The following is a 21895-nucleotide window of genomic DNA, read 5'->3' as shown; positions in this document are numbered from 1 at the left end:
TCTCCGGAGCAGCTGGCCATGGGATGCACCCCAGCAGGATGCCGTCCAGACCTCAACCTTACATGAACAATGATCCTGAATTTGAGGAGACTGAACCTAATATGGCCTCCTACAAACAAAGTCGACAAGACGTGAGATCCTTAGATGACAGAATACATAAACAAACGCACTCTAGGACTTTTCCTGGCACTTACAGTCCAGTTCAAAGTGAATACACCGACCAAGTGTCCGGCCTTCCCAGAGGACGCTCGGTTATTAACCGCAAGTCAAATTTTGAGGAGGTCAAGCATGTTGCTCCTCCAGCTCTGGCTGAAGCCCCAGGCCAGCCTGACCTTGTGAATCGGGATCCCCAAGGTCGCAACAAGCCGCTCTCGTTTGTCTACAATGTGCATGACCTTGTTGTTGATGAGTCTGCTCCAAATCGACGAGACATGTCTCTGAGTGGGCTCCCCCTGCCCCAAAGCGGGGGTCATGGTGCCTACCCGAGCGGTCTAACTGGATATGGCCTGGTAAAACGGGTTCCTGCCTTCCGTTCATCTGGTATCTCCAACAAAGCAGCGACGTCTGGCCAATATCTTGCTGTCGGTAGACCAAAAAGGATTGGGTTCTCTGGCCCTCTTGCTCACCCCCTGTACAGACACCTCAATGTCAAACCATTGTTTCAAGGTAAATCTGTTCCGAGACGTCTGATTTGAAAAGTAAAATCTGGTAGTGAGCTAAAGGCTCTGACACATAGCTCGGCTGTCTTGTCAAATTGTGTTCTTGTGAGGAGTTGTTAAAGTAAACAGGCAAGCATTTTGTAAAGAATGTGATTTCAGAATGTATTGGTCTGGTTTTCTCTAATTTTTTTTTTTTTTTTTTTTCAATAAAAAAAATAAATATAGCTGTCCAACTTGAATGTCTACAAGCTCCTGCATTGTTGCTTCTTCGCCTGTAACCCTAAAACGACATTCCATCATCATAACTGTGTCACTGAGGTCTGGATGTTACCAGAGTGCCATCTGTTGGTTGTAATGTGTAGTTATCTTTTGCTCACATTGTTAAAAACAGGTGGTGTTAACAGAAGGTCAGCTTTAGACAAGTCCTCTAATCTGTTCACAATCTGCTGTTTGCAAGTTCTACGAGTGCTAATGCTAAATTGTCCAAATAATCTTGATCTGTCCATGATGGCATGTTTCACTGGTTGTCTGGCATTTCAAATAGAGATGAGGTGTTTCAAAAGGCAACCTTAGATTTAAAACTTGTGTAACTCAGCAAATATTGAACATACAAAAAAAGAGCAGGACCTAGAAACACACAGTGGATTTTCTAGATAAGCTTAATTGAAGAAAACCTTCATCGGTGAACCCCTGGCTTTGATTCCTCACTGAAAGCAGTCATTGGTTTAGGCTATTCAGTGATTGACTCTTGAAGCAACCTATCAGCAGCCAGACAGAGAATCTGCTTTGAGCCCTCGTCCAGAACGCCTTGACGGAAATGAGTGACAGAACAATGTAAAACAATCAAACAGTTTATGGGGAGCAGGAAGGAAGGCAGTGAAGAGCGACCACACATCATACAAGATGTCAAGTTGGGCAGAAAGAGGATGTTCAGCAGCTGGCTTGAATCCCACCAGGAGACCACACACTTGGAAATGTCAGGCTGTACTCAGAACCTGGAAGCAGAATATGTGCTGCATGAATAATGTTGATCTTCGAGTATCACGCACTAAATAAATTCAGTAACCCTTCAAGCCGGTCCTCACAGTCACCGTTTGCTTTTCGCACACATTTCCTATGACATCCTGCAGTTGTTCGCCTCCTTACCCTCGATCAATGACTTAATGACCCGTGTACGGTTTAAAAATGGACGGTGAAAGGCAGCAAGTAGGAGACTCTGCTGTGTATAAACATGTGGGTTGACGCAACCCAAGATGCACCTGCACTTTCTTTCTTTCAGCGTAAATCGCCAGCAGCTCCCTGGGTTAATGTCACAAGATGGAAGGTTTATTAGCATAGTGTGACAAATAAGTCTGACGTCTCTTTAGATCAGAACCTCTCCCTGTCAGCCTACTGTGCAGTTATTTAGTTGAACTCAACTTTTATATTCGAGAGATGGTTGACAACACAAATCTCACAGAGAGCAGTTAGCCTAGAAAACAGAATTCCTTCACATGAAAGAGGGAGTGACAGTTTATATTAGTGTCGGTTTAGTTGGAGAAAAACAAGAACTACATTGATGTGCACATGGTGGAGAATAACAATTATACCTGTAGAGTGTAATTTTTAAATACATACACACGTGTTACTATGACACGCGTACTAAGAGGATCTTTTGTTGGGGCTTTGAGGGGCTTTGATGTTACTTTATGGTTATTTTTTAGGCTGTAGTTAGTTTGTGGTACCGCAATACTGTATATTGTTGTTACTTCCTCCCATAAATCACTTCAAACTCCAATTTTGTCCACCTGGAGGACAAGATATGAAAAATGTTGCTGCTTACAGTAAGATTCATGTTTGTTTAAAACATGTTGAGACACTGCTTATTCCTTCACAACCCTGAACACTGGCTGCTTGTGTGCAGTTTGAAAAAGGCAAATGAAACAATGAACGGCTACGAAATAATTAATGTTAGCAGCTTTACTCGGCACATCTAAGAATGAGCAGCACTAAATTATATTTATCTAGGATGGTATTCTTATTACACTACCAACCTTCTCATAAGCCATGATTTGGTGGTTTTTGTGGGTATAAATATTATGAACTACCGCAACCACTCTTTTTTTTTAAGGTTTATTTTTGCTTGACAAAAGGCATCCAAGGATTCAAGGCCACAACAACCCTGAGAGGTAGGGCAGTGCTTTTCTCACTTTAAACACACATGGTAGACTTTGTGCTTTGACAAATCTCAATGATGCCAAAATATTCCCGGCGCCCCTGCTCGGACTAGATCCATCTTTGATCTCGGCCCTTAATTTGAGATTCAACTACACATCTGTCAAGTTTCCTGACTGCAGTTTTCCAACAGTCACTGTAGCTTTAGCAACATAGCTTTATTTAAAAAGGTTATGAATCACTCATATGTCAGACACTCTCAGTTTGTCAAATATGGAATACCAGAACGTTTCACACATTCGCTTGCTTAACTTTCTCTGCCTCACAAAACAAATCCCAACACAGTTTATCAAAGCTCAGCCACATCCTCAGTGCACACTCGGCGTAACACACACCTCTTTTTTAAAGCAACCTTCACTGTCTCCCTTTACACAATCCCAGACAGTGGTGGCTAATAAGAACGTGTATTTGTTACTGTGTGAGTTTTGTGTTTTGTGTGTGTTTCCTCCTGGTGTTCCTCTCCTCTCCTCTCCTCTGTGGCTCTCCGTGAGCCCACTATATCCTGACAGCACAACTGACCTGTGGTAAGGGGGAAATCGATAGTCAATTCCATTTTGCAGCCGGCGTGTGACAGGTACTAGATAGGAGTGGATTGGATGCATGTAAGGAGCAGGAGCGTGAGTCTGCGCTTGACTTACTCCCCTCCTCTCCCCCCCCCTCCCTCTCTCTCTCTCTCTCTCTCTCTCTTTCTCTCTCTCTCTCTCTCTCTCTTATACAACTCAGTACCAAGTACAACAACTCAGGTGTATGCATACATTGCATATGTCATCTAGCATATGTTTAATATGTATATACAGTATATGTAACATGTACATTGAATATAGACAAATTATTGTGATTATAATCAGAATCTGTCTTAAATGAAAATGTGTATAGCGACACATTGCAAAAGATATATAGGTTACGTTTCTGTGAATTAAAATGCATACGGCAGGACACTTTATTCAGCACATATGCAAACAGCATCCGTACACAGGTGATCATAACAGCGCTGACAGGAACATGCACCTTCCACACTGTCCCTTCTCAGGACACATGGTCGCTCCATCTGGGGGTTTTGATTATGTGGGCAGCGGGTGCAGAACATATCTTAGCCTTCACTGCAGAATACTCACAATTTCAGAAGTCTGTGTGAACTCGGTTAGTCAGCCGGTCCACCGCGTTGGTCCAGACTGGAATATCTCTGTTGCCATGGTGCTCCCTGACTTTTCCTCTTGTGCCATCATGAGGGTGATAGTTTTGGTTCACTTTTTAGTGGAATATCACGACTACAACTACAAGTTAGCTTGCATAAGCAGACTCCTTTTCGGTTTGCTTAAGCACACATACATTAAATTTTTGCAAAATAATGAATATTATTGAATATTTGGCCTATTATTATTTTCTGAAATGATTTTCATCCCTCATTAGATTTTAGGAACAAACAATTACAGGTTCAACGGGCTTCATCCTGTCATTGGTGCATTACGTAGCCCGCCAGTAAAAAAAGAAGTAGGTTGTGAAGTTCGTGATGGCACAGCAGACTATTGTGCAGGTAGATATTTTTCTTAAAATACTAGGACTTTGATGATTCTCATTTAAATATGACTTTATTATTACAATACTAAAACTTGTTTCAAGGAAAATATATCATGACTTCAGAGAACACATGCAGAAATCTTACTGAAACACATAAATGATATTAAAGTCCATAGTTTATAAATTAATGAATGTCTCATTGATGTGATTAGATGCCATATGGACTTTTGAAGAGAATAATTCCTCAAATGACACAAAAGAGAGAAGAGTAAATCGTGCCTACGCTTGTTTGACTGCAGAGATAATATTAAAAAAGAAAAGCTGGAGTATAAATCTTTCAGAGCAATTCAGAATGCCTGAGTGCCTTACTTCATTTTATTCCATTATATTTGTATACTTTGAATTCTTGCTTGAATTTTGTGTTAAGCTTAACATAAAAAAAGACATTTCCACATTGGTGTATAAAGATTGACCTACACTGAAGAAATAAATAGTTTCAATTAGGCCCGGTGTACAATTTCTATTGTTCTTTGTTGTGTTACATGTTGCAATGATGGCCTAATCTTCCCAACAATGGTCACGCACTAAAGCACTCAAATGTTGTTGCAATTAAAGCTGTGAGGCAGCTATTGAGTATTGAATAACACATCTCTGACTCATAGTTGGAAATTAAAGGGCTGATTTGAAAACACTTTCAGAACTCAAATAATCTGTAATTTGCTTTACTCTTAAACCTCGGGTGAGGTATATTGATTTTAATTTATGGGGTTGAGTGGAGTAGTAGGATGGCATTGTTTCAGCAGAAAGAACCGGGCCTTGAAGATAAGCTTCCATGGATAGCCGATGTCGTGATTACAGCTGTTGTGATTGCAGTTAACTACTGTCATTCTTGGTATAAAAGTGGATTGATATGAGAGGATATTCCCAGTAGTGACTCATTTGGGGTTCGTCACATCTCTAATGGGAATCAGAATCTAAAGAGGAGACAGCATTATGTTAAGTACAGTACAAGAACCGTAATCAAACCTAGCAGAGCTTCATCAGCTCGACTTAGCTTCCAGGCCCTTAGCTAATTTTACTGCTCACTGAAACGTAGCATGTAATACCCAGTAGATGGAGGGCGCTTTGTTCATTACTGCCGATTAGGAAAAAAAGATCAAGCAAAATATGTCAACGCATGATAACCAGTTAATGCATTTTTAATTAGTGCATGCTTTTCTTTTCTCCTGTTGATTCCTATTCACAACCCTACCACTGTGTGCATTTAATTCCTCCTCCAGCGCCCCTTGATTAACAGTTAGCTTCCATTATGTTTTTGAGAGCGGCGGAGTGACCGAGCAGGGATACAGCCATGAGATTACGAGTTGAGTGGGTGAGCTCACTGGCTCGCCTCGTGCACCATTTTAAATGAGGTCTCAGTGAATCATTTTACAATTTAATAAGCTAATAAACCTGATATGGCGAGTAGTTTGAAGTGCCCTTGGGGGGGTCAAGGCACAGTTTACAATCCCATTTAAGAAGCTTGTTCTATTACCATGCTGACAAATGCTTGGACAGGCTCACAGAGGGAGACGACTGCGTTTTGATACAGCAGATCTGCTACTTCAAAGGTCACACGCAACACAGAGAGGTCAGTCTGAACCAGACTACTCCATCCTCGAGAAGGCTCCCTGGAGTCTTATCACAGGCTGTGTGATAGCCGCCATATTAACACACCTGTTGGGGAAAAAGACCATGAAGTAGAGTTGAAATACCTCCGTTCTCTCACACAAGCAAAGGCCAGACACCTTGCCTGTTCAGACATTGCATTAAATTGCTTCAAATTGAGTTGTAATGACTGTTCTTATTACTCCATCAGCAATCACACATGCAATATATAATATATGAATAAATCAATCAATATCACTTGTCCCAGATTTTAATTTTAGTTGATTCATTTATCTATCATTAGCTGCAACCATTGGTTTTTGGTGTGAGCTACAGAGTCATTTTAGACTAGATTATTTTGTAAACATGCACAATTTTAAAAACAGGATGAAGGACTATTTAAACACTGGATGTACTTTCTTCTAATTAATTAGCTTTTTGTTTTTTCGTCTGTTAGTTCTCTCTTTTATGTGAAATTCCTTTTTCTGTTTTGTCTTTAAGTCAATTTGTGCATTTACGTGTGAAACTTTCATGCTGCAGTCAGGATTTTAAATCTCAAAGGGATTATCCAGTAAAATAAAACATAAATTAACTGTTTTCTCTGGAGAACACCCCAGCTTTAAACACCCCATTGTTCTACCCATAACTGGGCCCCATCAGTCATGTGTGTCTTCCTGAAAAATAGTGAAGTTTCACAAATCCAAAACAAGGATGTTGCTGCTGCTGCTGTGCGAACACACACATGTCCTCCAGTCTGAGCTGCTTTGAGCCACGCTGTTTCATCTAGTGCTATCAGGGCTGATGAGAGCCTCTCGTCTTTCTGGGTCTGCTGCAGCTGCTGTGTGGTGAGTGGCAAGCCTCTCTGATGGTTCTCCTTTATCTTCACATCAAGCGATTTGCCGCTCCTTTCATTTTGATACTTGTGCCAGATTGAAAAGGGAAACTTCATGGAACTTGTTTCTAAATGACACAGGTTCAGGCTGGAGAGTTGCATCCTGATCCATTTTTACGAACCGCTCAACTCAATTTAATTGACAACGCTTCCTTAATCTGATTAATTTTTTTCTTTGCCTGTTCTGTATTGTACTTGTGCCATTTATCATCCTTTGTAATTTCCTGTCTAATAACGGCAGTCATTTTTTTACAAACATGAAATACTACAGATTAAAGGATCTTCAGATATTAAGGATTTAAAGAGGAATTCTAAGATAAGACGACGGCTTCCAAGTAAAGATGCTTATTAAAACCATAATTTATAAAAGAGTTTTAAGATATTGAATGTATGTTTTTTGCTTTATTTGTATTTTTATAGAAACAATAATTTTCCGTGTTTGGTCGGCTGTTTTTTGATTGTGGCATTCTTTGAAATGACCAGTGTTGCTGTGAAAGCAACATAGCATGTTAAGGTAAGGAAAACACATTTATGTTCTCGTCATCCATTAAAAAAGGGGAAGTGAAACAAATTGCATTCCTCCTTTTTAGCTTCTTGGACTTTTACAGCTGACACTAAATCTCACACTGTTCCTGGAGGAACTGTTCTATGATTTATAGGTGTCTCAATACAAAAACAATAACTTGTACCAACGCCCTCTTTTAAAACATAATATTTAGTGTGAGAAATATCACCAAAAACGGGAAATAGTGGCAAGTTCGTCATTGCACATGTGTCAAGGATATTGCCAAATTCTGATTGTAGGCGTGTTGTGCAACCCCCAACAGCAACGGGAAAGGAAACATATGTTGGCCACAGCGAAATGTACCCTTACACACAGTGACATGACTCACTGAGACACAAACATGGATCCCGATAACATTATCATCAATTCATTTGAAACAGAATGTGCTAACGCACCTAAAATATCTAGTTTTATTTTATGCTGTCCCCTATCAAATTACGATTGTTGACGAAATACACTCCAAATGTAATATCACGTTTCCTTTCTCCCTCTCTCTCCCTCTCTTTATCTGCCTTTTGTCAGAGCCACAGGCAATTACTATTAGTAGTAAGCAGACATTCTAAAAAGTAAAGTTGGGGAAATGTAGGCCTTTATGCACACGGCTGATAAGAAACAGGGAGAAATTCCATTTCTTTCACACCGCTTTAACGTGGACTTTTCCAATAAGTATGTTATTGTGCACTGAGGGAGGCGATCTGTCTGTAAGTTTGAGTGATAGTTACAAATTATTAAAGCAATACCTCATCGGCTAAATGTTTCTGCCCGAAGGTAGAGAGTTGTTCTCGACCAGAAATACTTGGAAGCAGGTTTAATGGAAATCTAATAACAAATCATCACAATTAATTCCTTTCGCCTTTAAAGTATAAGTTGAATTGAACTTTGCAAAGTATTTTAAGTGTTTTTTGCTTCATAGATTACTGAAACAATTCAAGATACTCATGTTTTCATTTGTGAAACATGTTGTCAAATGTCTAAAAACCACATGTCTGTGTGGTTTCTCATGGGAATATCTGTTTGCATTTGATAAACCGTTTGTGAATTTATGTATTACATGTGATATTATTTGAAATCTTTGTTTTCACATGGTGTGTCTTAAAACTGCTAGACGTTAGTTTCCTAATGGATTATATGTGAAATGGTGTTTTAAATGTAAATAAACATTTTATCAGGGAAACATTTTTGTTAGCTTTCTGTGATTTATATAAACAGTAAAAATAATTGTTTCTGCATGATTCCAGATGAATAACTGCGTTGTCGTTCCTCCCACACAGACACAGAAATGCTGACGGCATGTCTGCTCGTTGTTGTTGCTTTGTGAGCCAGTTCCCAGAGTTCAGTTGAATTTTAACGTTCTGTGGTCGTGTAATGGTGAGTATTTCAAAAACACACTCCCCAAAATTAATTTTCACTTCTTAACACCTGCACTTTTAAGCTGAGGTCCCAACCGATTCTTGAATTTAAGAACCAGGTTGTTGACTTACTATCATAGTTAATTTGCTGGAGAATTGCTCCCATCTGCTTGGCTTACAGGCTTCTTGTCTTCTGTTCATGATTCATGACCAATCACCTATCGAGCGCATTCCTAACAAGGCTGGTTACTTTCTAACAACTGACAGTCAAAGTCTTTCTGTGTGCTTGGAGGAGTTTCATCCCTCTAATAAAATAGAGTAAAGTAGCAAGTTATTTATTCTGCCTACAGAGCATTACAATTTAATTTTGTAACAGCTGGAATGTCACATTTTTTGTGTAATCATTTTACACAAATGTGGACTCTAGCTGTCATAAATGTGGATTTTTATATTCACGAGTGCGTCATTTGTCTTACACAGGCAGCACTGCAGGTCTCTCTCAGCTATCACATTGTAAAAGCAGTGGATGCATTCTCTATCCGTCCGTTTATTTTGAAATATTATGCATTATGGAGATCACGTCCTTGCTCGCATCACCCTGCCATGCCAAACACTTGAAACATCACGTTGATGATGTCCTCTGAAGAGACAGGCGTTATCACTGCCAATACCTCCCTCACACAATGCACCATGTCGCTCAGAAGGAACGGCAAACCAAACATTGTGTTGATAGGACATGCAAGTTTGTAATTGAGGAATGATGCTTTTCAATTTGGCTGCCCAACAGGTTTTATTGTCATGATATCCACTTCGATGTCCGTGATTGTCATGCTGGTGGCGCTTGTGAATGGAGCGAGAAATGGTGAGTGTTTGCTCTCAGAATGAAGGAGCAAATCTAAATGGAAATACCTAACCGGCCGTTACAGAGACGATTGTTTTGACACTTTTCTTTCCTGGCTCTTAGATTTTTCCAAACTGAATATAAAGCTGGCCATTTACAATTAAGATTCTCGTCAACGTGGCACATCTAAATTAATTTTCATTCTCATTGCTAGAAGATGACACACTGCCGTGTGCAAAGATCCAGACTTCCAGCTCAGTGGTGCCTTTGGGGTCACCTGTCACAGCCACCTGTGTCATCAGAGACGACTGCCCTCTGCTCATTGGACAAGCTGTTCAGATAGCGTGGCGCCTTGGCGATCGTTTCCTCCCCAGCAGCCCCGTGGCCAATGAGAGCGGCCGGGTTTCTGAGGTTGTTATACCGAGCTTCAATCACACCAGGGAGTTCCTCACCTGCTGTGTCCGGACCTCTCCTGTTCAAGTAGTAGAAGGAATGGAGATCAGAGCTGGATGTGAGGACAATTTAAACTTAGTGTGCAAGTTTCTTCGTGAATAATCAAATTAACTTGCCGTTACAGCTTGTATTTTTTAAGTAAGGGGGACTTTAAATGAGAAATAGATATTAAAACCTCAACATTGAACACATTAATTAACTTAAAGGTATTGTGTCACTTGTATCTCCCCAAAACGTAATGTAACAACTTCATAACCTTCTTCACATATTTATCCTCTATAGATCCACCAGAAGCACCACAGAACCTCAGCTGTCAGACAAACCTCACCCAGAACACCCTGACCTGCAGCTGGGACCCTGGGCAGCAGGAAACCCACCTGCACACAAAGTACACCCTCCACACCGAGATATGGTAATATTCTGCCCATAAAGCCATATAGAAATATACTTACCTGAAAGCAAACATAATGTTGTGTCAGCAATGTTTCGTGTCCATTGCAAAATATGTCTTTGAGTTTGCACAACTGTTTCCAAAATTATAATTTCCTTTCAGGGATTCAAACGAGAACCACACTTATGAGCTGCTCCCAGGAGTCCACCGTTACACCATCCCTCGCTCTGGCTTTGTCATCTTCTCAGATATGGAGATATATGTGAAGGCAGTAAATGAACTTGGTGAAGCAACATCAGCACCTATCATTCTGGAACCTGTCAGTGCAGGTGAGAAATATAGAAGATATGCATCTATTGAAAACATATTTGATCGTTTCTATTGTTGGGGTGTACTACTGCAGATGTGAAAAAGGTTGTGTAAAGCCTTTTGTGGCTCCGAGAGATAAGCAAATCTGACAAATTACCTCAAGTGAAGTCATTTGAGTTAGTGTTGGTTTGTTTGGACCGAGAAATCGTGTCGTAACTTGAGAAATGGGTTACAAATCTTTTTTTTATTTTGCAGTAGATGGAATATGTCTTTTTTTTATCCAGATGGTTAGAAGAGGATTCTGGAAATACCTTCAGAGCAGCTCTTAAGTGTTGTTAAATGACCCTCTGGATCTGTCAAATTGTTTTGTTGTTTGAAAAAAGCTGATGTCTAGCTCTGTGACAAATGAATACATCTAATGTGAACTTGTTCTACACACATTAGGAAAAGTAAAAACATCTTAAATCATAGTTGTTGCTTTGTTGACTGTTTTGTCACAGCTAAATTTGGCCAACCAACGATTCTGAAGATTCAAGCGGTGCCTAAAAGGTATGGCTGCCTCAAGCTGAGCTGGAGCTTATCTCAGCAGGAGGTCTGGATGCGTAGCCTTCAGCTAAACCTAGAAGTCCGACTTACGACTGCTGACAGCAGCCAATGGAGTGAACAACCAGTGAGTAAAATTCAAAGTCCAAGAAACAAGACCACGTCACCTTTATCCTTACAATAGCTCCCTGCTTATTTCAGGATAAACATCAAACATCCTTCTAATGGTCTACAAATCTCCTCATGGTCATGCCCCTACAGTTATCTCAGAGCTTCACTCCCCTTACAGCAACACCAAACCCCTCAGATCCACCCTGTGGGCTGTGACCCATTTATGGAGGAAAAAGGCCAATGACAGGGCTTTCTCTGTAGCGGCTCCTTGGCTCTGGAAAAACCTGCTGGAGCCCATTAGACAGTCTGTTGATACTTTTAAGATGCACCTTAAGACCCACTTTTATTCTCCGGCTTTAAAGTATGTTTAACCTGTTTTATCCAATTCCAATTTATCCCTTTATCTTAATGTATCTATTTTCCCGCACATATATGTCCCAATGGGTGTATACTGTATATAAACTTATATATATATATATATATATATATATATATATATATATATATATATATATATATATATATATATATATTATACATATATATATATATATATATATATATATATATATTATACATGTATTTGTGGAGCACTTTGTTCTGAAACCTGTTTGCTTTTAAAGTGCTAAATAAATGAATTAAACTTAAACACACAATAGATCCTGGTGAACCGGGTTAGACCAACCAGATCCATGGACCAGTGCCGTCTCCTCCATGGGACTCAGTATCTTGCCCAGATTAGAGTCAGGTTCCAGCGGAGCCCCTGGAGTGAATGGAGCAGCAGCCAGTCTGGAGTCACCTTGGAGAATGGTAGGGCTCAGATCAATTCACAGTGACACAATCAGTCACTCTAACATTTTCCAATCTATGGTCTTTTCTTCCATTTCCTGGTCTTTTCAATATATGCTAATGCCATGTCTACATCGCCCACTGCTTTGCTCTATAGCACAGGCTGAATTGACGTATTGAGTTCTGCCGCACACTGAGGCAGTGAATCCATAGTCCACAGCCACCTGTCTTATAGAGGAAAGTTTTAGTTTTGAAAGAGTGAGGAGAGAAGTAAAGGCTTCTGACGAATCACTAAGCTGACAGACGTCTCTTTTTTTTTCAGCTCCCACTGGACGCCTAGACTCGTGGATGAAGGTATCAGGGGATCACATGAACAAACAACTCAACATACTCTTGTTTTGGAAGGTACACACATCACATGTTGCTCGACACCTGTCACAGGCTGATGTATTTTCTGTTACAGCTCTTGTTGAGTGTGTGTGTTCTGCCTTCAAAATGCCCTCTCTTTTCTTTTTTTTTAGCCATCAAAACAATTCCGTGCCAACGGCCAAAATGTGTCATACATTGTCTCAGTGAAAAAGCTGCCAGGTGAAAATGGAAAAGTGTGCTCTACAGTGCGTGATTACTGTACTTTCCAGCTTCCCGGGAGGGCAAAGAAAGTGTACCTGAGTGCTGTTAATGCAGCAGGGAAATCCTCCCCCACTGAAGTGCGGATTTACCTACCTAAAGGTAGAATCGACCACCTTAAACTGGTTTAAATATGATAGTTTAATAAATTTTGCCACAATGTGTATGATGTGTTTTGTGTCGGTAGCTCGTGCGGCGATATTAGACATCACAGCCATTCCTCAGGATGACAGATCCCTGCTGGTCCAGTGGAGAAGCCTGCTGTCTACCAGTCTCACTGGTTTTGTGGTGGAATGGAGTCCTTTGTCACAAACAGACCTTTTTTCCACCCATTTTGAATTAACTGCCAGAAACCAGACACTCCTTGTTATAACAGGTATGTTCTATAATATTTGTATTGCAGGTTTTAGGATCAATGTCCCTCCTATTTTGCTCAACTTTTATTTGTGTGTTTAATCTAGTGTTTATCCTTTATCCCGAGAATCCACACTTATACAATGTCATCCTTTTCCTGTGCACACCCTGCATGTACACACTGTTAGGAGCTTATGGGCATTGATACACTCTAACCTCTTCACTCTCATCAATAGGCAGCGTTGAGCCATACAAGCCCTATGGGATCTCTGTGTATCCAAGGTTTAAGGATGGGATAGGCCTTCCTCAGACTGTTAATGCCTACTTGAGACAAAAGGGTAAGTCACCAAAGACACAAAGAGGATCACACAGAGAGCGGGCCAGGATGTGAGAGTTGGGCTGAATCAACTTTTGAAGAAGTGAGAAAAGAGGTTGCCACATGATTGAACAAAAACATTGCAATCTATTAGAAACAGCTAAATACATGATGTAATAATGCCCTCTTGTGGATAGAAATGACTATTTTTTTTAAGGTTTCAAATCATGAGCATAATTGCTTATTATAGCTGCAATAATGACTCACAGTGTTTCTTTTTTCAAGCTCCATCCATGGTTCCAAAAATACAAATTAAAAAGATCTGGAAGTCACATGTTGAGCTTACCTGGGAGGAAATACCCTTAAACCAAAGGAACGGTATTATCCAGAACTACAAAGTCTTCTACCGTGATCTCAAGGGACCCATTAACGGTAGGTTAAAGACCTTAATTTAACTGTCCTCAAACATTTTCTTATTTACTTGATGCTATCTGATGTCTGACACTTCTTTCAGTTGTGAATGCTGACCTGGAAGAGAGGAGAGTGGTCCTGAGAGACCTCAACACTGACTCTCTGTATGAAGCTTTCATGATGGTTAGCACGTTTGGTGGAAGCCTGAATGGGTCAACAATTCATTTCAAATTGGATTCCTTCGGTTCGTATAATATCATTTGGCAGTGGCTTTCTTGAGACATGACAGAGATTAAGACGGTAGATATTTCATCCATTATGTCTGTCTCTCTCCTCTCAGATACAGTTGCTGTTGTTGCAATTGTTCCTGTGTCTGTCGTTGGACTGTTATTGATGGTTATCTGCATAGCCATGATGTCGTTCTCCAACAACAAAAGGTGAGATCATTGCCACGCTGACTTAAGCCGTGAAGCTGTGATGTCATTTATTCTAAAAACATTTGTCTTTCTTTTGCAGGCTGAAAGGGCGTTTTTGGCCAGCTGTTCCAGATCCGGCTAATAGCAGCATCAAGAGATGGACATCAGAATCAACCCAGGTGCAGAAAATGAACTTCAAATTTTTAAAAAAATCATTATTTTATATTAACAATGAATCAATGAATGTGTGCGATGTCAATGGAGTTGCTCGAAATGATGGACCCACAGAGAATTATCACCAACGTTTGCTAACACATTCAGCGTTTTTTTCAGTGCGTCATTTAACGCTTGTTCAAAACACGTGCGCAAAAAACTGACAAATTCTACTATACTCATGTACATTATGTATATATTTAAGTTATATACAGTGCTTGTCAAAATACAGGCCTATATAATATAGGCCTTATATATTTTCCTTTTGCAGGGTTCCCATCTTTCCTTGGACAATGAGGAACCTAATCCAATGTACCTATCCCACCTGAGCTTCTTGGACTTCCCTGTGAAACTAAGCAAAGAGAACGATGACCCATGGTTAAGCAGTGCAGAGGACACCAGTGACCTGGGAGAGTCCATTTGTGGGTCACCATTCATCCCTGGCTACTCTGGTTCCAACAGCGACTCTGTTCCTTACGCTACTGTGGTCTTCTCTGATCCATGCGGTCCGAACAGCCCTGCACCTAAAGACATGCATGTCTACCTGCGGTCTGAGTCCACACAGCCCCTCTTGGAGACTGAAGAGTCTTTCAGTCCGAAGTGCTACCATAATATGCCAAGCGTTGGGATGCCGAGTGAGCAATGTTTTTTTGGACCTTCACATGATTGGGTCCCTGAAAAAGAGGCGGATCCAGGCATTCTGTGTGATGACTTTCCTTTTCTTCGAGCCTTATCCTTGAAGTATACTGAAAATGACTAGAAGTACTTTGCTGATATTAAGAGTAGCTGCTTTACAAGATGATCATGTAGTTCTACATTTGTAATGAGCCAATTGTGATAAATTGATTCAGCACATAGCTGTAAATGCATACAAGATGTAATGCTAAAATCACTTGGATGTACAATGATTATGATGTCCATACTTTGTTCGTACCACACTTTGTAGATGTCACCTCTTTAACAAATAAACTTTTTTACTGGAGAAACATTTGATATAGTTGGGATGATGTTGTTGTGTTGTATGTCAACATTCTCAAAATTACTTTTTTAGGCCAAGTGTGCATTTCGTTGAGTAAAATAATTTAACTGTATGAAGACAACAAAAGGGTTCTCCTGTTGACTGATCATTCATCACAATACCGCTACTTTTAGGATATACTATATACCAACCATGTACCAACAAAGTTGTTCTCTAGAGCTAATGCATATGATTTTAAATGGAAGAAGAGTAATTTCAGATAGTCAACAAAACAGCCTGGTGTTGGCTAATGTTTTTTTTATTTATTTATTTAAATAGGTCCTTATAAACATTACAGTGAAATCCAATTGGAATGTTTTTGTTTCAAAATAAACACAATAATAACGACATGCTGGTTTGCTAGAGATTGCCCCTAGAGATTAACTCTGGAGTAAATGGAGTAAATGGATGCTTTTATTGGTAAAATGAGACTAATTCTATGACTTTATTCACTCCAAAATTTCATATATATATATGTATATATACTATGTTATATATATATGTATATATATATATATATATATATATATATATATATATATATATATATATATATATATACTATTTTATAATATATGTATTTATACTACTACTATACTATATTTATATTGTACTAAAAAGTCCCCCACAATGTATGATACTCTTCTTAAAAACTTCTCAAATACAGTACATAGAACGATGTAGTCATTAAGCAACCTTTCTTTAATGCTAAAAGAAAGCAGAAGTGGAACAACGACTCACTGGCTCGGTTAATCTTTCCTTGTGTGTCTAATCGATGTGCTCTGGGATTGTTAGCTCAGCCTAGGACGCAGATCACCCACTCCTCGCTCAGCTAGTGTGGTCTAGTCAAAATGGCGAGCCTCATCTAGGGGTCGAGTGTGATAAACTGTCACATTTTCCTCCTTTTAGCGGGGTTTATTATCGGCCTGGGGTGAGCTAAACCATGTTCACAAACATTGCTCTGCGAGCTGTGCTGAAGTCGTCGGCCGGTGTTTTGCGAGAAAGCGTCGCTGTGTCCGTGAAACCCTGGACATGCAGCTCGGCGTCATTAACGGGACCGAGAGCCGGTAAGTGCACGCGACAGCTAGCTGACCCACCTGGTTGTTCACAGGGTCGAACGATGACGTCACCCGCCTGCCTATACCTGTATCAGTGAAGGGGGTCACGGACAGCGTTATGGCTTTACCGAAAATGTCTGAGGCGCTTTCACAACAAAAAGAGATGCAATAACAACAACAATCGCGTGGGTGACTAGCTACACCATCGTCGATAAGTAGTATCAGGTCAGTGGTCGAAAACGCGTCCTAATGTCTGGATTTATTTTTCGGTTTTTTTTAGATACATTTTCAGTTTGACCGTAAATTAAGTAAACTCAAAATGTAACAACAAACACAACCAACGATGTTGAGGAGTCATGCATCACTATCAATTCACATTAAAAACCAAATATAGAACATTTAAAAAAAATGCATTGACATTGAAGTTTTACAAGCTAGCTCATAAAGTGACATCTGCTGCTGCTTGGAATCCTTGAAACATACAGAACGATAGCCTGTTATTGGAGTATTTATATTTATTTTACACACCTAGACAAAAGTAGGTGTATTATTTAATCTACCTTCGTTTTCAATAGATTTCAGCAGCATTAACAACTACAACTACAAAAATAAAGATTGCATAAACAATTCTTGGACCAAAAGTATGATATAAATTAACAGTAAGCTAAGGAGGAAAGTGTATTCTCAAAGTTACTAAAAGAGACTAATAGCTGGCAGATTAGTTGGATAATAATAAATGCCAAAACGTGTTGGGGATAGGACAAAATGACAAAAACAAATTTGTGCACAGCTAAGAAAAGAACAGCTGACACAAATGTCCATTGCTAGGTCTTTGTAGGAGGATTGTGGATGGATAGTGTAGATGAAAAAACAAAAATACCGATTTTGATCTGCCGATTTATGTTTCTAAAGTAACAAATAAAAGTGAGCGGCCTCTAAAGTCAGGCAACCTGTTGAAGTCAGACGGACCGCAACAACAGAAGCATGTCGAAACTAACCGTCAGGCTTAGAGAGGATGTGCGGATAGGTTGCTAAATATTCTTATCCCAATATGGATCCCATCCTTTGCAGCAGGCTCGCAGAATGGTTATTCCAAACTTTAATGAGTGTTTGTTTGTGTGTGTGTGTGTGTGTGTGTGTGTGTGTGTGTGTGTGTGTGTGTGTGTGTGTGTGTCTGTTCTCAATCTGATGCTCCATCTCGCTTCATCATGATCACTTCGAGAGCAGCTATACTTTGATCTACCCCTCAAGTCTATTACAACATCTTCTCGCAGATCACTTTACTGCGTCAAGGTAGCAGATCACTTTTCTCCTCTACCAGATGACAAATACTGGGAAATCTTGAATCCCATGTCAGTCAATACATAGTTTTTAACTATGTAAAACATAGTAGTAGTTTAATCATAACTCATTTTGGTTGGGTAAACAGTTACAGACTTGATGGTAATTAAATCACCTACAATATAATTAGAAATAAAAACAGTAACATGCCATAATGCATTAAAACTTTCTGTTAATTGTTCTAATGGACAGAAGGCACTGAGAGAGCAGCTACTCTGCACAGCGTCATGATAGCTGTATGCGCGTCTTTGACCAGTGTTTTGCGGAAGTGACATAATTTGGTGTTTTGATGATTTTAGATCTTGAAAACCACTTTCCTCTCACCATCTGATATGTTGTGTTTCATCTGGGGTGAGGGACAGTCGTGCTTATGCAGATTATCTCGGTTGTGCTCTTCAAATTGTGCATCTCAAACTTGTGGATCAATTGCTTCATCATCCGGTGACTTTTCTGTCGCAGCAGAACATCAACGAAATGTCCCGCATGCAGCAATGGGGACGGCGCGCTGGTCATGCTAAGTGTGCGAGCACAAAGCGTGTTGCTAGCACAAAGCGTGTTGTATTTGGTCTCCAGTAGAACATTTTCCTCGCATGCAGCAGTGATAAAAGTGTCATTCGGATCTCGATTCGGATCAGAATTAAATTAATTCCATCTACTTGCTGTTACACTATGATATCAAATTTAGGATAGCATCAGATTATTTTAAGGAAATCTACAAAGGGCAGTATCGGCGCCTGTGGTTGTAAATAGCCTATTTATTTGCCTGTATTTTTTGCCTATCATATAGCCACAGATTGAAAGATGGCAGTCAGTGTCATGACAGATTTACAGATGCCTTCACACATAAAGCAGCTTTGTGAAGGTCACAACATGCATTTTTGTTGACACTGCATGCCTTGATTCAGTGCTGTAGTAACTTTAGCATTATGGGAGGTTTCCTCGTAGTTCACAGTCAGCTTTGGCTGGAAACCAGTGATCCTCCCGTGAGTTTGTTGCGTATCTGGCAAACGCCATGTCTTCCTTTTTGTTTTGCAACGTTGGATCACATTACATTTAATTTAGCTGACGCTTTTATCCAAAGCGATTTACATTTTTGCTCTATACACCGTAGACACGGCAACGGGGAGCAATTAGGGGTTAAGTGTCTTGCTCAAGGACACAACGACATGGACTAGCAGAGCCGGGGTTCGAATCACAGACCCTCTGATAGAAAGACGGCCATGCTAACCACTGAGCCACAGTCGCCCATTGCAGGTTTTGTTTCAGCTGTTCTTCGGGGACCAACTGTTGAACCTCTTCTGGGCTCTAATAAGCTACGATGTCTCCGTTTAAGATGTTTTACTTTTGGTGTTTACGTCACTTCAATCCCTCTCTCTCCTCTTAGCTGCAGGCGGCTTTGCTGTTCCACCACCAGTGAGACATTATGCTCGGGTTGCAAAGAAAACGAAGACAGGTATGAGGCTGTGTTATCACCGCACCGTGGTTTTGAAATGCTCGCTTTTCATCCAAACCTTTTGTTTCTTGCAGGCCCCGTGAGCCAACTCAGTGATCTTCCTCCCACGATGCTGAAGCTGGACTATACAGCTGTCCCCCTCGCGCAAACGTAAACATGCATTCATACCGTACATGAACTGAGTACAAATATATCGTATATTCAAAATTCATTATAAATCTGCATTCATATGTTTATTATTATATTTCTTCTAACACAAGAGTACTTTTCTGTTGATAGGACCGATGATGTTGTCAAAAGACTTTTGTCTCTGGAGTTGGCAAGTCATGTGAGTTTTCGTGTTCCCCCAGATCGCCTCGTCATATTCGACTTTACTGCTTTCTCGTGTCCGACTGTTGTCGATGACATGCTATTTAAAATGAAAAAAGCCGACTCGTAAACATGTTGTCTGTGTTCATGTCTTCAGAGTGAAAAGCTGCAGCTGAAAAAGCAGCAGTTGATTGCGAAAGTCCAGAGGAACGAGAATGACCACAGCTCTGTGGAAGTCAAGGGTGAGTTGCGTTCTTCCAGTGTTGTAGATATTGTTCTCACTGAACACAGGTTGTAATGGTTTTTTTTTTTGACTGTGTATTGATTACACTCTGTTACACACATTTACTGTGTGTAACACACATTTACACACACTTACTGTGTGTAACACACATTACATTTACACACATGTGTATTGATGATTACACCCCGTTGTAATTTTCTTTTTTCCTCAGTGGCTATTTTAACTGCAAGAATCCGAAACTATCAGGAGCACTTGCAAAAACACCACAAGGTGAGTGAAGGACCAACAAGCGGCAGCATTTAGCAGCACTTTTCTCCCCCAACAGAAAGGCATGTTCTGTAAACAGGTTTTTTTTATAAAGATCTTGGATGACGTATCATATCATACATCACTTTACTTGCACCACTCGACCGCTCGCGTATCAATTCGTCTTTTCACATTTCCTCTGTGCCTTCCTCTGGTTTGAGGCATGCGAGTGCTACAGGATATCCTGTGTACTCCCCCACATGAAATACGAACATGCTTAGCACGGTCATGGTCGGAAATTTCCACGTTACATCATACATCAAACATTGTTGTAAAAAAAAAAAATGGACGAAGCTAGTAGCTGTAACTGTTTCTCTGTTTTTGTTTTTTAAGAATCTCCTCACCAGCGAATGAGTGTTTAGACTGAGCTTCTATCGGTATTCCCATGTCCCCTCATATCAGCCTGCTTGAATCACATGTGTAGTTCTCATGCTTTTTACGTGTTATTTGATTCCAGGACAAAGCTAACAAGAGGCGGATGCTCATGGCTATTGACCGAAGGAAAAAGCTTTTGAAAAACCTCCGGTTGGTGAGCTATGATGCCTTTGAGAAAGTGTGTGAGCAGCTGGGCATCACCTACACTTTCCCTCCAGAGTACTACAGACGGGCCACACGCCGCTGGATAGCCAAGAAGGCCTTCTGCATTAAGGTAGCAAACAAATGACCCCGTTGTTCTGTTCACATCTATATGTTCTATCTTTGATCTAAATGTGTTTCTATTTTTTTAATTTGTTTGTATAATAATGGTGTCAATTGATTCATATCTAAAGAGCTTAACCACTTAACAAGTATCATCCCACACGAGGGAAACATGTTGTGTCTGAGAGCTTGACTCGAGCTTTCTGTAGCTTTGTGTGTACACTCATTTAACTGACTAACTTGTGGAAGGTGTGGTTTTCTGCTTCCACTGACATATAATCATATATGTGTCTCTTCTTAGGTCTTCAAGGAAGTGCAGAAGCAGAAAGAAGAGCAGAGGCTGATGAAGGAAAGTCTAGCCTCCACAGACTCCGAGGCAGCCAAGACAAAAGCTGTTTAGACCCAATAAAATACACTGTGCTGTATATTACGAAAATTAATTTGACATGCTTGTGTTCACATCTTTACTTTAACACCATCTGATATGTGACGTGGATGAATAGCTCACTTTTTCATGTGTTACCATCATACAATGTTTTATTTTGTTTTCATGGTGGAAATAAAATATTCCATAAAGTTGTTTTCAAATTTTCTTTGTAAATATATCTGTGATGAATTGTAAGACTATCAGAGGTATTTTTGATTAAATTATACTTTATTTTGTGCAAAGTATTAAGTAAAGTAGGGAACTCAAATAGCCAGATTATTGGGGGGGAAGTGTTTTGCTCTATTTTCCACTTTATGCTGCTCTTTATGGGTCAAACATGTCCACTATGTTACATCTCTGGTATTTTTCCATCAGCTGACAAAGGCAAAGTTCCTGTTGCGTCATCTTTTAGCAAACTAATACATCACTGAGATATGTTACCAACAAGTGATTGCATAATGTGAAATAATACGCATCTAAAC

General features: G+C 40.0%; 2 protein-coding genes across 2 annotated transcripts; both read left to right on the top strand.

The window, feature by feature from the left end:
• The first annotated feature begins 8824 nt into the window (after window positions 1–8824).
• csf3r (colony stimulating factor 3 receptor) lies at window positions 8825–15602 on the top strand. Its single transcript, XM_079228192.1, has 16 exons — window positions 8825–8863; window positions 9632–9706; window positions 9900–10196; window positions 10421–10550; window positions 10692–10858; window positions 11339–11508; window positions 12152–12302; window positions 12604–12686; window positions 12803–13010; window positions 13096–13284; window positions 13499–13600; window positions 13864–14010; window positions 14093–14233; window positions 14330–14426; window positions 14506–14584; window positions 14890–15602. The coding sequence occupies exons 2-16, from the start codon at window positions 9643–9645 to the stop codon at window positions 15376–15378; spliced, it is 2514 nt and encodes an 837-aa protein (XP_079084318.1). The 5' UTR covers window positions 8825–8863; window positions 9632–9642; the 3' UTR covers window positions 15379–15602.
• Window positions 15603–16510: 908 nt separating this feature from the next.
• Window positions 16511–21565, top strand: mrps15 (mitochondrial ribosomal protein S15). Its single transcript, XM_079227082.1, has 8 exons — window positions 16511–16703; window positions 19420–19488; window positions 19563–19638; window positions 19768–19816; window positions 19955–20039; window positions 20253–20311; window positions 20805–20996; window positions 21288–21565. Exons 1-8 carry the CDS (start codon window positions 16580–16582, stop codon window positions 21384–21386), a joined length of 753 nt encoding a protein of 250 aa, XP_079083208.1. The 5' UTR covers window positions 16511–16579; the 3' UTR covers window positions 21387–21565.
• Window positions 21566–21895: the final 330 nt, after the last annotated feature.

Source organism: Taurulus bubalis (genome assembly GCF_910589615.1).
Source record: "Taurulus bubalis genome assembly, chromosome: 12".
Taxonomy (NCBI): Eukaryota; Metazoa; Chordata; class Actinopteri; order Perciformes; family Cottidae; genus Taurulus; species Taurulus bubalis.
The sequence above is the reverse complement of the archived record's forward strand: the minus strand, read 5'-3'. Positions and strand labels throughout refer to the sequence as shown.

Coding starts and splice junctions, on each gene's coding strand:
- csf3r (XM_079228192.1), top strand. CDS start 9,643: ATGATATCCACTTCGATGTCCGTGATTGTCATGCTGGTGGCGCTTGTG. Junction 10,859..11,338: donor TCTGGAACCTGTCAGTGCAG/GTGAGAAATATA, acceptor GTTTTGTCACAG/CTAAATTTGGCCAACCAACG. Junction 14,011..14,092: donor TCTCAAGGGACCCATTAACG/GTAGGTTAAAGA, acceptor CACTTCTTTCAG/TTGTGAATGCTGACCTGGAA.
- mrps15 (XM_079227082.1), top strand. CDS start 16,580: ATGTTCACAAACATTGCTCTGCGAGCTGTGCTGAAGTCGTCGGCCGGT. Junction 19,639..19,767: donor GCTGTCCCCCTCGCGCAAAC/GTAAACATGCAT, acceptor TTCTGTTGATAG/GACCGATGATGTTGTCAAAA. Junction 20,312..20,804: donor ACTTGCAAAAACACCACAAG/GTGAGTGAAGGA, acceptor ATTTGATTCCAG/GACAAAGCTAACAAGAGGCG.